Here is a 17108-nt window from a genome sequence, read left to right on the forward strand (position 1 = left end):
TATTGAATATCTTTGTTGTAACTTAATCTTATTTTGGTTTGTTGTAACTTAAAAAGGAAAAGAAATATAGGATCGAGATAAGGTGCCCACCCTAGTTGAGCCACTAGTGCTACAGTTGCCTTGAAGTATGCTGTTTGAAGGCGATGGATCTTTTCCTTTGTGTCTACAAGCTATTGTTGCCATTCTGGAGTATTTTAAGTGGCTTAGGATGTACGAGTACTTTGAGGACTTTTCGATCATGTGCCTTTTTGGTTTTTTCACCAATGTTATTTCACAAAGCTACATTAAACAATATATATTGATTTTTTATATATATATTTTATGATTTTGGATTGATTTGCCGATTATATCCCTGGACTTAATAGTTTTTTTAACAGAATGACTATTTAAGAGCACCTATATTAACGTTAGGGACTATGATAGATACAAAAAAACTTTTAAGGATGGAATATAATAATTTCGCAAACGTCAAGGACGTTTTGTGATAAAAAGCGTTAAACAAGACCACAAATATTCTAGAGCAATTTTTTTATAATTATTTTGAAAGGAGCGTTGCGAATGTATGAGTATTTTCTATTATATATATATAAATACAAATATTTTGAAGAGTCTAGACTAATGTTATATCACAGCGCTCTCTTTTCTTCTAGAATAACTAGAAATTTGTGAGCACACAACATGCATCCAAGTTGCCAAATTGGTCTAGCTTTTCCTTTCCAATACAGCTATATAAACAGACAATCATTGAAAGGTCATGATGGAATTTCTTACTTTCTCTGCACCTTTTCTCTTTTACATTCTCTGTCTCGTTCGGTAAGTCAAATTGTAATGTCTTGGATTTTTTGTTTTTGGTCATAGTAATGTCTTGGGTAGTATTGACTATATTGTCCTAATACACAATAAAGCAAAGATTGTACCAAATCCGTACATAAAATTAGTAAAAGAACTAAGTAACAAGAATACAATTTAAGATGATTAGAAACTATAAATCTTTGTACAATGCTGTATAACGACGGGCTACTTTTGTACCTCCGTAGAGAGAAACTATGGATCTGTACTTAAATTTCATTATAATAGATTAGTCAAACTATAAATTAAAACAAAAAACAAAAAATTGGCCGAGACCTTATTAAAGGACTTTGGCTGAGAACTTTTTTGTTTATATAGAGCTCTAGGAAATAGCTCAAGTGAACAATCTAACCAATAAGCAGGCTAACGAATGGCAACTCCAAATAGCTACTTGGAGTACAAAAGAGCACAATTTCAAAAGCAAATGAGAAGTAAACACATCCCTGCTGGTATCAATTATATGTACTGGCGAATTTGTTTACACAATTATAAAATGCAAGCATATTCCTACTACAAAATGGATACTATTTATCTGCCATGTCTAGATGTCTGTGCCCCATGTAAGGCAATTAGGCACTGCTTACTTCTCTATGATATTACCTATCACCATTTAGAACATGCTCATAGACCCTGGAAATGCTTTCAAGTTGCTACGCAGAATGACTAAAGTGAATAGCTCTATGAACCTGGATGGATCACCACATAAAATAGCTCCATCAGAGCTTCGATGTCTACATAATCAAAGTCATCTTGGATTTCTGTCACTATTTCTTCCTATGGCTGCAGCCTGCACTGGAATGATGAAAAAAGATGATTAAAGACATCATCTTGCTGAGTGCAAGTGAATTAGATATCAGATCACAGCTGATTCAGTAAATTCTTATCAAACTTCATAGTGGCATTTGTGACAAAATGTAACTTGCAGTGAACTTGCAAAAATCTATTTATGATAAGCACGAAACTAATAGTCACGTAAAGAAGGATTGGTGATTCTTTGGATCTCAGACTCAATATTTAATTTCTAAGCATAGAACATGTGCCTGTTAATTAAATTGGTAAGCTGGGCCTCATATCAATTGAAGAAGACAATTAAAAAAAGATGCAAGGGGGAAAGAAAACAAAAAGAAAAAAGAAAGCAAAGTTAAAAAGGGAAGACGATACCAATGAATGTTGTTTAAGATAGACACCAATTGAAAAGTACAGACACAAGAGATGCCAATAAAAGAGAAATAAGTAAAGGCACATTACATCAAAAGCTGAAAAAGTCGGAAACAAAGAACCTAATCACCAAGTTAAATATTCTTTACACACGTCTACAAAATTGAATCAACACATACCAGTCAAATATATAAACACGAATAAAACCGTGACACACCGAAAAATTTGGAAACTAAGAACCTAATTGCCGGGTTAAATATTATTTATGCATGCCTGCCAAACTATCAACACATACCAGTCAAGTATAATAATACGAAGAAAACCAGACATGCACGCACGCGTGCGCGCACACACACACACACACCTATTACATAATGCTTACACCACAAGCATCACATACTTCAAAGTATTCTCTTGGGTCACTTTGGTAATATATATGCATATTCTATAAATATATTCACAAACAAAAATGTACGGCAATGATTTGTGGACAAACAGGACTCTCAAGTGCTGAATTGGCGCACAGTGTCCAAAACTGAACCTTCACTCAAGAGTACCAATTTTAATGTGCATTTTTGGAACTACAAATTTATTGAACATAATTTATATATGTTTCAGAATTGATCGCTTGAAGAAGAAAAAGCCACTTCCCCAAAAAGGAAAAAGAAGAAGAAACAACCACAAATATCAGAATAATATGAAACTAGTAACAATGCAATGTGTAGCACATCCTTATATGGTGATATTACAGTCCCAATTGGTTAACAACCTTCTTGATTTTGACTAGTGCCATCAACCCTAGGGATATTGGTATACAGGTCAAAGTTTGCACACCACATCCCTGCACTAGTTCTTTTATATTTATATATTTTCAAATAAACAAAACTTATTTAGGCATTCCAATGAATGTTAGAAATAGGTAAGACCCAAGTGTTCTGTCCTTCACTGCCTGACACTGAAACTTTACTATTGATCCTACAGAGTGTACCATATATGCATGCAGAAAACATGTATAAAATTTGAAGATCACAAAAATTTAAAATTAAGTTCTATTCAATATTAAAGTACACTAGTCTGGAGTACAGACAACTATTGAATGTGAAATAAAAATGAAACGCATATAGTTAGGATTACATCAATGGTAATTACTAATTAAAGTTTCTACGTTAAATGCAACTTAAGCTATTGCTGAACAAGGCATCCTATGAAGCACGGATACTAAAAAAATTTCAAGAATGGAGTAGCTGATACTGATACGCTCTTGCTACTTAATGACTACTCGAAATTTGTATCCATTTGACTTTTGGATACGGGATGAATAAGCAAGTGATACGCAGGGAATACAAGAGGGCATATTCTGTAACTTTTTAGACAAAGAAAAACAGAAATGTGAGGCTAATTCAAAAACATTCTGGACTTGTTTTTCTACTTCAAAAAGATAAAAAGAACTTAAGTGTACTGTAGAATGTTAGGGGCTACTAAGAAAACAAAAGAAAATATAAATAATTAAACGAAAAAGAGACAATTCACATATAAATATAGATATATTATCTTATTGTCGTATCCTTACCATATACATATCCTAGTTTTTGTAGACTTGTCGTATCATATCGCATATCTTGTATTGTATCCGTGCAACATAGGCAATTACAAGGGCAGCCTCATGGGCCCAGCCATTAATTGTCCTCATTGGAGAGTTTTGGAAACTAAAAAGAGACATGTGCCACATCAGCATTCATATAAAGGGAAAATTGTACTATTAACTTTTCAACTCATAATTCAAGATTAATTGCATTAACCAATCATAATTAATGGAACTTCAACAATCAAATACATTCAGTTAAGAGCGAACTCCTAGCTCTGCAATGATAGTTCAATTATAATTTCAAAGGATTCTGAGCTAACATTGAATAAAGAGGTACAGCTCATAGAACCTTAACATTCAAGAAGGCTAAAATGAGGAACTGTTCGCGGAAGCCTATGGAACCAAAAAGTTAGTTCTTTCATTTCTCTTATTAGTTTTACTTTTCCCCTAAATGTATTAAATGGTTTGAAAGTTTATTCAGTGCAGTTTCAGATCATCATTTCAGGGATCAACATGAGAGTTCACAATAAATGAAATAAGTCAATCAGATCACACTTCCAAAAGATGTAGGTTTTCAAATCTATTTTTCAATTCTTATAATAGAAGACAAAGCAAACAGATAAACTTCAAACCTACATATTTTAGGGAAAAATTTAGCTATTCCCCCCGAATTATTGAACTTGTTCCATATTGCACCCTTGACTTTCAATTCTCTCTCTCTCTCTCTCTCGGGTTGTTCTTTTTTGGTTTGGATTGTTCTATTTTGATTGAGTTATTGACTGTTTGCTTGATTACTACAATTACTTGGAACTGACTACTGAGCATAAAATGATTGATTGGTATTTTGGCTGAAAGGAACAGTCAACAAGCCTAGCCCATGTGGCAAATCTAATCTTAGTACTCGAGCATCATCACCATTCAACCATGACTGAATTTATAACCAATTATAGAAAAATAAATTCAGCTTTTGGCAGAGAAGATTGTAGAGACAGACAAAAGAGAGAAAGGAGAGAAAAGAGAAATAAAAGAGAAGTAGAGGAAGAGAAAGAAGAAAAAAGCAAAGTGACGAAAATATCCTTAAAAAACTCATCATGTGCTTGGTACGTGGCTACAATCAACAGAAAGTGTAACAGAATTGACAATAGGGGCTACATTGGAACATTTTGAAAGTTTAAGGGGGGTTGAAAACCAAATTGAAAATTCAGCGGGCAATTTGAAACAAGGGTAACAGCTCAGGGGAGTATGCTAATTTTTTCCCCAAATTCTATTGTACTTTTTGTTGGTTGCTTTTCCAAAAGAGGTCATTGCCGGTGTCTATCAATCCGACAACCTAATTGATAAAATTGGGAACACGAATTTTAAAAGAAATCAAGTAAAAAACTAAAAAAATTTGAAAGACCATGCCAAATTACTCACTCTCAATGCAGAGGCTATCTATGTTGCGAAAGCTCCCGATCTATGGACTCAAATTCTTTAAGATTGCTTACAACATTTTGAACTTTCTTCGATAGCTGGTCACTATACTCTTCAACAATTTTCGTAAATGCTGTTAGCTGTTCCTGATATGTTGTGCACAACCGTTTCTTATTCCGAAGCTCTGCAGTTAATTCTTGAATTTTCTTATCCTTCTCATCCTACAGAAGAAAGCACAACACACAAAAGACATGACTTAGATCATACCTGATGCTTGAATATAGAGACTATAAACGATATCACCTATAGTACAGAAACTTTAGACCTAATTTGGGATCAATACAACATATTCATCAACTTGTCTTCAAAGGTAACACAAAAAAGGTTCCTAGTCTGAGCTGTATTTTACCACTTGCCTGCTATAAACAGCCAGTAGGGTTGCCTGAACCAAATTTTACCTCCTGAAGTAGCCCTCATCGAAATATAAAATAAATTTAAATAAAACACCTCAATGATGATGCAGTTTACTATTGGCTTTCACATTGTCGGTAAGGATAATATCACTATTTTTTTTATCTTCATATTTAAAAAGGGATTGTTAGCAGTTTCTAGCTACAGATATGCTGTAAGAAAGAAATTATAACACATTACTTAATTTTCTTTTTCCTAAGATTATTGATACTCATCAAATTTTGCAGGGTATCTTATTAGAAGCAAGCAAAATTAGAATTTAAGAGCCACATGGGAAAAACACTACCATAACCTCAATAAGGAGTACATAAATATTTTTCTATTTCTGAAGGAACACCCAGGATACAAATACAAGAATTGTTTCTAAAAGGAGAGTGTAAGTGTAACTTCTCACAACTTAAAATGTACACCACCTGGAAAATTAATAACCCCCAGACACTGGAAGTTTAATTATTTATAGGAGTTATTGAATGTTACTAAATATGAGAAAAATACTCACCATTGTTTGACGAGCTTCACGTGGGGACACCACAAGTGGATGATTATGATCCTTTATGAATTTGGTAATCACCCATTTACTGGATTTATCATACTTGACGTGAATCATTGCCTTACAACCTTCCCTTGTACTCGCTCGTGGTTTTCGAACTGGCCCAAATTTACCTCGAATACTAACACAGTGGCCCTCCTTATTACACCCAAGTCGACGGGCAAGAATCCTACCATCTCTCTCGGATCGACGGCATGACATCACACGCATTACAAATCCAACACGTCGTGCATACTCATCATAAAATATCTTGGCAGCATCTTCAGATTCAAATTCCATACCCTCATAAGGTTCCAAAATGGAATCTGCTTCATATAAAACCAGTGCCTGTGAGGAAGAACTCTCCACTGCTCTAGCCCCCTCATCTGAATCCACTGCCAGACATTTTCTGTTATTTATTTACGAAGCCCAAAATTCACAACCAATAAACTGTTTAACAAAAGAATAAAGACTGTATCTTTTGGGTTGAAACAATAGGCAACTTGAGGAAATGGGTGAGATTCCCGGTTTATGATTGTATGATTCTAATTTCTAACTAACCAAAACAAGCTTGTTCCTGTTTTAATTCAATTGTTATAAACCAAATAAAACATGTCGTTTCTTAGTTACTTTATCAAACAGGTGATGAGCACAATAGAAATACATACTCATAAACACTATATACGCTATAAATTCCATGACAAATCTAACTTTTCAGCCATTGCAAACTAAATTACATCCCACACCCAATAAAAGAGAGACAGTAGCAGCTAAACCATTAATAGAACTACAAATTTGACGCATTTGACAGTGACAAAGCAGCAGCCAACTAACGTTCTTCAATCCCAGTGCAAAAAAGAAAAATAAACGCATGAAATGAGAACCGAATTATGAAATAAAACAACAGGAAAGCCCAAAAAATTAAAACCAATTAGAATTTAACCAAATTTTGATCCAGATTCAGTCTTTAGATATGAACTTGCAGACTGACAAGGCAACAAACTGACCATGGAGGGGCAAAAAAATGGAGGGTTTCAGTAAGAGTGAGCCAGAACAAATAAGTATTCTTCGTTTTATGATTAGGAATCGAGCGCTTACTTGATTCGAGCAAGCTAAGTAGATCTTCGTTTTCCGGTCGGAGTGGAAATTCCGTTGGCTCGTAAAAGCTTCAAAATGTGAGTGCTTTGTTTTATCTTTATCTTTTTCGAAAAAATAAACCACGTCAGGCCAACTTAAAAGGCCAATTGTTATTTGCAGACTACTCCTCTCAAGTTCTAATTCATGGTGTGTTTGAAAAAAAAAACACACTTGTTTGATTTTATTTTATTTATTTTTTTTTTTTTGGGCTAAAATATAGGGGGGAAAGAAGGAGAATAGAAGTGAGTATGAGAGTGAAGATAAGATTGAGAGGGAAGATTAAGGGGGAAGATGGAGGATATGAGTAACAAAAGTGAAAACAAAAACAAAAACTGAAATCTATTTGAAATTGTTTTCACTTTCAAGTTTTGTTTTTATTTTTGTTACCCCTTCCCTCCCATCCTCCCCTCTCAATCTTATGTCACTCTCATTCTCACTCTCATTTTTCTCTTACTCTAACACAAAAAATGAAAACAAAAAATTAAAATTAAAATGGCTATTAAATGGGCCCTTAGTTGCAACGGCGAAAGTCTTTCTCCCAAAAAACCACTCCCATTTCTAGTTCATACTAGGGGTGGGCATCGAGACTGAAAAACCGAAGCACCGAGCCACATTGGTTGGGAAAACCGGTATTTTAAAAATAAATAAAAAAAATACCGTGTTGACTAAAAAGTCAACAAACCAACACAGAATCGGATCGGACCGATTCAAACCGATTCCCATATCAGTTTCATACCTTACAAAATTAAATCGAATCGAACCGGCTATTTATCTTTATATTCTTTTTTAATTATTTAAGTCCAATGCTAAATTTCTAATCCCATAACTAGTATTTCCTCAAACTCAACTTGCACCTCTTTTTTCTAGGCCCAATCATTTCTCTTGGCATGAAATTGGGTCATTTGTGAATTTTTAAGCCCAAAAAATAAAAAATTGTTGGAATTTGTAAAACAACATAATTTTAGAATAATAATAAATAAAAAATCCGGTCTAAAAGTGAAAAAACTAGAAACTAAACAGGAATCAGTTTAAACTAAACCGACCAGTTTATAAATTTTTTTCACCAAAATTGGACCAAACCGCATCGGTTAAATAGTACCGGTTCCGTTGTGATGTAAGACCCTGATATTTTTTTGAGGTGCTTAGAAAATAAGTTGTGATTTTTCTGTGGTTGTATTGAATTTTTGAGAGATAATTTCAAGCTTGATTTTGAATTAAATATTAGACTTAAAATTGAATGGAAAAGAGAATGTGTAATTCAGTGATAAATGGAGAGATTTTAGGGTTAGGCAGCAAATATCCTACACCTAAAGTCCCTCATCCAACACCACCTCAACTTCCATCATCATTATTTTAATCCATTTGTCTCCCAAGCATGCTCCTCATGTTTTCCCAACTGTGTATTATGTTTCCCACGCTGGTTAGTTCATTTGGTAACTCCCACACAATTATTCCTTCCATTTCCCAAAGAAAACTCTCCCAAACTCCTCACAGACTTCCAAACGAGAAACACTAAAGTGAAACGGGGATATTATTACTTTGCTATTCTCGGCCAATCACGATATGTCACACATGATAACTTTTCCATGTGGTAGTATGTGATTGGTCGAGGATAGCAAAATAGTGCTATCCCTTTAAAACCCATCTCTCCTAAGCTCAAATCAAAATACTTCCTTCTTCAAACATGTTCATCTGCTTGTCTACTAGACGATATCAAACAATAAGACAAACTAAGCAATCTAGACATCTCCAAGTGTAACACCCCAACTCCAAATTTATTGCCCATTTTAATTTATTTAAATGAAATTACGAAATTGCCCTTGGGGTAGGGGTAATTTGGTCATTTCTTATTTGGAAGGAATTTGAGAATTTCGACTATACCGTTGCGTAGAGCACGGCGAGATGAGTCCGTAGAGACGTAGTGGACTTAAATCGCCAGAAGAAGTTACGGGCAAAACATCACCTGGCAAAATCATAAATATTTTGAAAATGGATTTTTGATAAAATGAACGCCTCGTCTCCCCTTCCCGCGTCTCTCTCTCTCCTCAAGCTTCAGCGACACCACCATGGCCGCCACATTTTGGCCGCTCTCGTGCCACCAAACTTGCGGGTCGGTACCAAAATGACCGCCATCCTCTTCCTACCCCAGTCTCGCCGCTCGGGATTTCGCTGAAAATCAAGAGAAAGCTCGATTGAAACTCGCCGGCTTCGTTCTCCGTCGTCCGCCACCGATTCCGGCAAGTGAAGTATGGTTTGTCACCTATTTTCCGAGCTCTAGCTGCCTGTTGGGTAGGAATTTATCAATTTGTAGCGTAGCCAACTCGATTTACGAATTAGGTTTTGACCGGATTTCGAGGGGAGATTCCGCCATTTCCGGTCAATTTTGGGGTATGCCCAAGAACAAAAGTGACTCCAAATTAGGTGTATTACCTAGGGTGGGAGTCTTGGCTCTTGATTTGAAGTTTTCGCGATGCGATATCGCTTTGGACACCCACGCGCCGGTGCTTGTGGCGGCGCGCGGGCACTGCTGAGGGGCATTTTTGTCCCACTGCGATCCTCTCGTTGTCACGAGCGCGTAGGTGTGCTCGGATTTCGATTTGGATACCGTTAGAGTCCCAAACGGATTTCGCATATCGCGTATTTTCTGGGTTCGCTAGGTTTGGACCGTTGGATGGTCCTGAAGTTATAATATGTTGACCTAGGTATTACCAGGATCGTGTAGGATTCGACGGATTGTAAACGGAGTCCCGGATACTCCGAAAATGCCAACCCTAGGGTTAGGGTTTTAGTGACCGTCCGATCGTGTGATCGTGAGCGATCCGACCGTCCGACCTGGACCAAACTTGCATGACGTGTGTCCTAGACCTTGTAGAACCTATAGGAACTTTTGGATCATAATTTGGAGGTCGTGGGCCCCGCGGCCCTGTTTGACCAAGTTTGGGTAATTTGACCCTAGGTTGACCGCGAGACTTTCCTTGTAGTTCTACCATCCTAGGAGGGTTAGAATGACCTTAGTGACAGGTCTTGAGCGTTGTTGAGTTAAAGGGATATTGTGGGTTTAGGATATAAATTGGTGAATTTAAATGGGGGAGTTTATGAAATGCTTTATTGGTTGAGGTTAATATAGGATTAGAAATTATATATTATATATTTAATTGTGTGGATGTATAAAGGTATATAAAGGGATCGAATGTTAGCTTATAGTGCTATACGCACTACCCCACGTACCCCCCCATATTGTGATTATGTTGAGGCCTTTAAACCTGTGCGGGCTGGTGAGAATGTAGCCAGGCCCAAAGTGAATAGTGTGCGGCTAGTGAGAATGTAGTCAGGCCCTAGTGTTGAGGTCGCACGCGTCTTTGGATTAGCCGACGATGACCCGTGGCGGGTGGACGTATGAGGGAGATATGATTGTGTGCAGGTTGGTGAGAATGTAGCGGTCCAGAGTTGAGGTCGCACGCGTCTTTGGATTAGCCGCGTGTTGAGCAGACCCATACGAGGCCGGGCACGTCCCGTCGTATGAGGGGATTATGTGATATGTTGATGAGTTCCCACGTGTCGTAGGGTTATCCGGCGTGCGGATAGGTCCCATACGTGACTTTGGATGTTCCGGCGTATGGGGAGATGTTGTGAGTATTGTTGAGTTGTGATTCCGAGGAAAAAGGTTTTAGGGAAAGAACTACGTGTGGCTTGATCCCTTAGTAGGGTACGTAGGCAGCCTGAAGTTACTAGGTGCAGCCACAGATTAGACTCCACTTAGGTGGTCTTATTGAGATTGATTCGGACCTCGTTGTTAGTCCCGAAACTTGGTTGAATTGAGGCTTGTCCTGTGGACTGAGTGAGTGAAGGGGTGCATAACTAGATTTTGAATTTGTTATATGCATGTTTGATGCATTAAGTTATTTTAAAAAAACATTGTGGGCAACTCTGCTAGAATCATTTGAAGACCGGAGGCCATTTGTGTAAATTGCATGAGATTATATTGTGTGTGCTGCCGGTTGGGTTATAAAATGTGTTTCATGCAGGTGGAAATTTTGGGAAATGTTAAATTTACAGGATGCTCACAAATTTGTGAAAGTCTCGTGCTCTAAATCCTCCGTAAAAGATGATATAGTTTTAAGGAGTGAACCCGTGTGGGTGTGATGTTGGGGTCTCCGCAGGTTTGTCTTGGGTTCCGGAAATTGGGCGGTCTGTCAAAATCCCGTGATGGGTGACCCACTGGGAAGTTGCTCGTGAGCTCCCGAAACAAAACCGTGAGGGCAGAGAGGGGGCCCAAAGCGGACAATATCGTGCTAGGGAGTCGGGTCGTGACAAATGGTATCGAGCCCGACTCGACCGGAAGTGTGCCGAGGACACTGGGCCCCAAGGGGGGTGGATTGTAAGACCCGTGTCTTGGGGAAACAAGAACGGTGAGCAATCACACATCGCTCGGGGAGGGAAAGGTGAAGTGCTTAAATGTGTGGGCACTTCTCTTCCTAGCACGAGGCCTTTTGGGAGTTTCACTGGCTTCGGATTCTTAGGAACTCCGGGTTAAGCGAGTTGGGGGCTAGAGCAATCCCAGGATGGGTGACCCACTGGGAAGTTGCTCGTGAGCTCCCAGAAACAAAACGTGAGGGCAGAGAGGGGGGCCCAAAGCGGACAATATCGTGCTAGGGAGTCGGTCGTGACACCAAGTCTGTTTCAGTACAAGTTGTTTGTCCTGGTTCGAGTTTTTGCTGAAGTCTTGGGTTTGGCCTTGCATGGCTATTTCCACTGCTCATTTGGTGAAGTAGTCTTCATCAAATGTGTTCCCCCGTTAGAGAGCTATGACATATCCAACACTCAAGGTAATTGGAGATTTCTATCTACTTGAAATCGTGTTCAAGGTGAGACTAGTCTTCTCTTTCTTCATGTCTGCTGGTTCCACACTAGTGTGAACTTATTCACTCTTGCATGTGGCCTTCCCCTTATCTAATGGCTTCATTTCCTTCATTAAAGTTTCTTTATCTATATCTTGGCTATTGTCTATGAAAAGGTGAGCTTCATCCAAGAAATAGAGCGATCTCAAGATGTATCTAAGTGTAACCTGTTCATCCTGATCTCTTGTGTTTATGTAGCCTGGGATTCTCCTTTGCATATCAATTTCTATTGCTTCATTCGACAAATCGTTCTTCATAAACGTTGTTCCTCAGTTAGACAAATATAACATATACAAATTTCATAGCCATTGGAGTTCTCTAACCACCTAAAACCTTGTTCAAGGTTAGCTAGTCATCTATCTACTATTATAACTATACAACACCTTACTCACTCTTGCATGTCAATTTATCTTACTCAGATCGCAACGTTTCCTTCCTAAATGTTGCTATGTTTTTCTATTTTCTACAACATATCCAAAAATCGTGTCCATCCAACAAGTTTAGGCCTCTCGGATGTAGTACAACTGAAGCAAGCTTTTCTTTTTGGAAGCCTTTATATTGTTCATTTCATATCAATACAAAGGATTGAGGTAAGGATTTAAGTGGGACAGAAGTGAAATTCTTGTTTAATTGAGGGCCTAAGTGATATTACAAAAGTCTCAAGGATCTAAGAAGTAATAAAAGGAAGTTAAAAGAGGAATTTGTGAATACTTGGTTACTATATAAGGATTATATAGTAAAATGTGTTTTATTGTGGACTAGGAACTTCTTTTACTCAAGCGTGGTGTTGACAACGTTGTTGTTGTGTGACGAGCCTTTGAGACCACGCAGCATCATTGGACTCTCGGTAAGGGGACCATTAAACCCATACTTGTATTTTCTTGTATGTATGAAGTAGTACTTATGTTTGCATGAGAAATATGCATGAAATTTGGATGCCATTATGTGTGGTTTTATTATGTGATGTGCACCGGCTTCGTGCGTTAACGGTGTTCCGAATGGCCTCCGAAGGCAGTTGTACAACGGACTAACTATTCCAAAAGACCTATTAGGTGAGGATATTCTATGTGTTATAACCTTTGAAATGGACACTCTCGCTACTGTGCCACCTGAGTTGCATAAATTGGTCTTATGGGTAATTGGCTTGCAAGGATCGGTCATCAAAAGAATATTACTGGATATTTGAAAATTTGGTTTTAAAAGGTTGTATGAGCATCCCTGATTTGTTGTAAGTAAGTGAAACATCTATTTATGTTGTGTATTATGATTTTGATTTTTAAGATGAAATGGGATCCAACTATACTTAGAGCATCTCCAGCGGACTCTCTATTCTCTCATTCCCATCCACTTTAGCTAAAAAGAAGGAAAATCCTCCTTCCAGAAGACTCTTTACTTGGCTCTCTATTTCGGAGAACCAACTTTTGGCTCTCTACATGTAACATCATTGACCCAATTTAATTGTTTTATTCAATTTAATTCTTTTTCTGAAATTACAATTTTTCCCTTGGGGGTAGGGTCACTCTAGTCACTTTTTAATCCAAACGGATTTTGGGAAATTGAGTGATACCGTTGCATTGAGCTTGTCAATACGAGTTCGTAGACACGTAGTGGTCCCAAATCGGAGTTTTAATGAAAAAACGAAAGTGCAATGGCACAACCGTAATTTCTTTGAAGTTGAATTTTTAAAACCCCAACCTATTTGCTCTCTCTCTTCCCCGACCTTCTCCCTTGCAACGCACGCAGAACCGACCATTGTGTGGCCGGTTATCTCCACTATCCGACCACCCCCACGGCTGAGACCAATTGGGATTTGATCGTGAGGGGTCGGTGATCATGACTAGACGGAAGCCCAGCTAAGACCGCCGCTCAGGGAGGTGCTAGGAGCTCGGAATAGGCTGCGATCGAGCCAGTCTTTCATCTCCGTTCTGGACGATTCCGGCACCATTTTTGATGAACTGGGTATGGATTTCAATCCTCTCCACGTGCTATAGATGTCTGTATGGTTGGATTAGATCAATTTTGAAGTTTTGAAACTCAAACTAAAACCTAGAAATTTTTGGTTTTTGGATCTATTTTCCAGTCACATTCTGGCCAAATTAGAGGTAGGCCCAATTGTATAAATTGCTCCCTTGGTTGTCCTGATCACGTAGGTATAGATATTGTTGGGTGATTTGAGAAATTTCCATCGCCAGAAATTTACTCAAGACATCCATGTGCTGCCGGTGTGTGTGCGGCTCGTGGGCCACACTCTAGCTAGCTATTGTATCCTAAAACAATCCACATGTCATCCCAAGCACGACGGTATGCTCGGATTCAAATTTGGTTATCGTATGACAGTCGAACAAATTTACTCCTATTAGGCGATAACCGATATGTTCGGACCTTTGGATCGGCTCCACTTCCAAGTATGCTGGTCTTTGTACCTCTAGGATCATGTAGCAACTCACAGATGGAGAATCGGAGTCTTGGATACTCCGAATCAATAATTGTAGGGTTACGTAAATAGGTGACCGTCCGATCGTGTGATCTAGAGCGATCCGACCGCTCAATCAAGACCAAACTTGCAGAACGTGTTAGTGGACTTGGCTGAACCCGTGGGAACTTTCGGATCAGAAATTGGAGGCCCTGGGCCCTGCGGGCCTAGTTGACCAATATGGGAAGTTTGACTCCTCGGTTGACCGTGAGTCTTCCGAGGTAGTTTCACCCTTCGAGAAGTACTAGAATGACCTTATAAATGAGTCTTGACTGTTATTTGAGTCATTTTGATTATGTTGGGATTATGAGATTATTTTATAGTATTTTATAGAGTTCTTGGATATTATGTTGATATTTGAGGTTTATGCAATATTTGATGTTGTGGAATATATGATTATGGGATACCCGATTGATTGATTGAGAAAACGAGTCTTAAGACTCAACTGTGATTATTAAGAAATGAGTGAACTTTGTTTTGAAATAGCATTATTTTTAATGATTAAATTACCATGCATTTAAAATGAATTATTTTGACTATGGAGTTTATATATCGTTTAATTATGGAAATTGAGGTTATTTTGTTATTTGAAGTTTATAATTATTTTGGATATGGATTATGTTTAGCGAAATTGTTATTTACTTTATGATTAAATAACTAGACAAGTGATTGATAAAGTTGGTACTTTATTGATTGTTATGTGAGTATGTAATTGCACCATGCTAAGTACCCTCCCCTGGTTACTCTACCCACACATAGCGTTGGATTTTCCGGTGTATGGGTTCGTTTGGTTATGTTAGTACTTTAACAAACTTGGCGTTGGATTATCTGGCCTGTGATAAAGCAGTTTGCCCGCGTAGGACATAGTTGATTGGGTCTGGCCACACGTAGCGTTGGATTTTCTGGCATGTGTGTTGTAGAGTGGTAGTCCCCCAATTGGATAGCTCATCCCTAGACGCATGCTAGAAAGTTGAAACCCCGGGGGCTAGTCAAACAATCCCCGCGTTGGATTGTTTTCCCTCGATACTCGTGATGGTGTGAGGTTGTCGTATATAGATATTATATGTACATTTATGAATTTTGGGGCGTATATCAATATAGTCATGAGAGTTTTCGTGGTCTATGTGTATATAATTAATTTATATATATATGTATATGCCTAATTATTTTAAAAGCTTTCCTTACATATTATGTTTTGTAAACCGACATTGCAGGAAGGGGTTTGGTTAGAGTTAAAAGAGTCGAGTTTTATGTATTACTATATTATATTCGGATTGTGGAAAGTGTTGTTCGGCAACATACGCCTTAGATAGGGTATAGTTGTGGGAAAAAAATGATTTTGGAAAAATAATTTGAGTTCAGAGTAAACGGTTAGTTTTGAGTTATGAATCATCAGAAGAGAGGAATTTACTAAATATTTGGTGAGGATCTTCGACGATGGTCATGCGGTAGCTTATGGCTTGTCAACACTTGTCTCTTTGAGTTTGTCTTGTCTGTTTCTTTTGGGCAAGTTATCCGAATTGACCCTTTGTGAGATTTTCTTTGTAAATTATGGGGTTGTGACTCTGATCTAACCTGTTTTAACTACACACAAAAATGATTTGACGTGTTTCGAATACTTGGGAGTATGACGACCGGCGATTGGGTGTTGTATTCTCGGATTCTCTAGGCATGTGACTGAGTTTCCAGGGCGTGACATGTGAGGTGGAAATCGGACAAGACCGGACCATGCCCACCCTTAGTTCAGTCTACTTTTTGTATTATTAAAAAAAGGCGTCAATGGCATCATAATTGTGTGTGTGTGAAAAATCTCTCTCCCTTGTAGTGAAATAAAAAAAATAAAAGGCAAATTGTACTTTACGAAACTTTATTTTCCCTATTTTATGTTTCTTCTACCCGCATTAAATTTCAGAAAATAATTACCATTATTTTTAATATTTACTTTTTATTTTATAAATCAGTCTATCATTAATTTTTTTTTTAAAAAAAAAAACTGTAAAAATTAACAACTGAAAAAAAAAACATTATTAGATAAGCCAGTAAATTATTTTCTTTCCGTTACAAGGTTAAGAAAATATTTATTAAACCATTAAACTACATGAGATGATAGATCCTAGCTAGCTAGAAATAATACCAAACAAAAAAAGAAGAAAAAAAAAACTTAATACTCTGATCGAAGTAAGATGTTAAACATGACTTTGATCGAAGTATAAACAAAAACAATAGCCTTCCTTTGGTCGTCCGGGAAATTCTTGAATATATTCCCGTACTTCATTCCGGCAAGGGTCATTTGAGGGTTCTTTTTGTAGAGCGCAACAGCTTCATAGACAACCCAAGCTAAATCAATTGGCTTAACCAATATGATACTAAGCAACTCTAAAAGCCCTTTTGTCAGACAGCATAGGTCTCTTAACTTCCCACTCGCAGTAAACAACACACACTTGGTTTTTGTTTTTCTCACAAATTCTTGCATCATACTAAGAAATCTCTTCAGGCCACTATGACGAAGGTCCAGCATCAGCTGCAGCATTGAAGCTACCAAATTCTTCAATTGAACGATCGAATTACAGGCTGCATCCGTCCATTTACTCATAT

General features: G+C 37.7%; 1 protein-coding gene across 5 annotated transcripts; it reads right to left on the reverse strand.

Annotated features, from left to right (window-relative positions):
• Positions 1 to 1261: 1261 nt before the first annotated feature.
• Positions 1262 to 7541, reverse strand: LOC103322351 (protein FAR1-RELATED SEQUENCE 5-like). Of its 5 annotated transcripts, none has more exons than XR_513451.3 (5): positions 7104 to 7531; positions 5976 to 6400; positions 5009 to 5226; positions 3578 to 3713; positions 1262 to 1636 (listed from the first exon to the last, which is right to left on the reverse strand). XR_513451.3 is itself a non-coding variant. In XM_008224255.3 (4 exons), coding segments are annotated over exons 1-3 (630 nt in total). In that variant the 5' UTR covers positions 7105 to 7541; the 3' UTR covers positions 1262 to 1641; positions 5009 to 5022. The 5 variants fall into 5 exon arrangements, 2 of the variants coding, with proteins under 2 accessions (XP_008222477.1, XP_016648093.1); XR_513450.3 differs by having other exon boundaries at positions 1262 to 1641; XR_016124654.1 differs by having other exon boundaries at positions 1262 to 1641; positions 5976 to 6414; positions 7104 to 7260.
• Between the last annotated feature and the right edge of the window lie 9567 nt (positions 7542 to 17108).

The sequence above is a fragment of the Prunus mume genome, linkage group LG2, assembly GCF_029339155.1.
Source record: "Prunus mume cultivar Tortuosa linkage group LG2, ASM2933915v1, whole genome shotgun sequence".
In the NCBI taxonomy this organism is placed as follows: Eukaryota; Viridiplantae; Streptophyta; class Magnoliopsida; order Rosales; family Rosaceae; genus Prunus; species Prunus mume.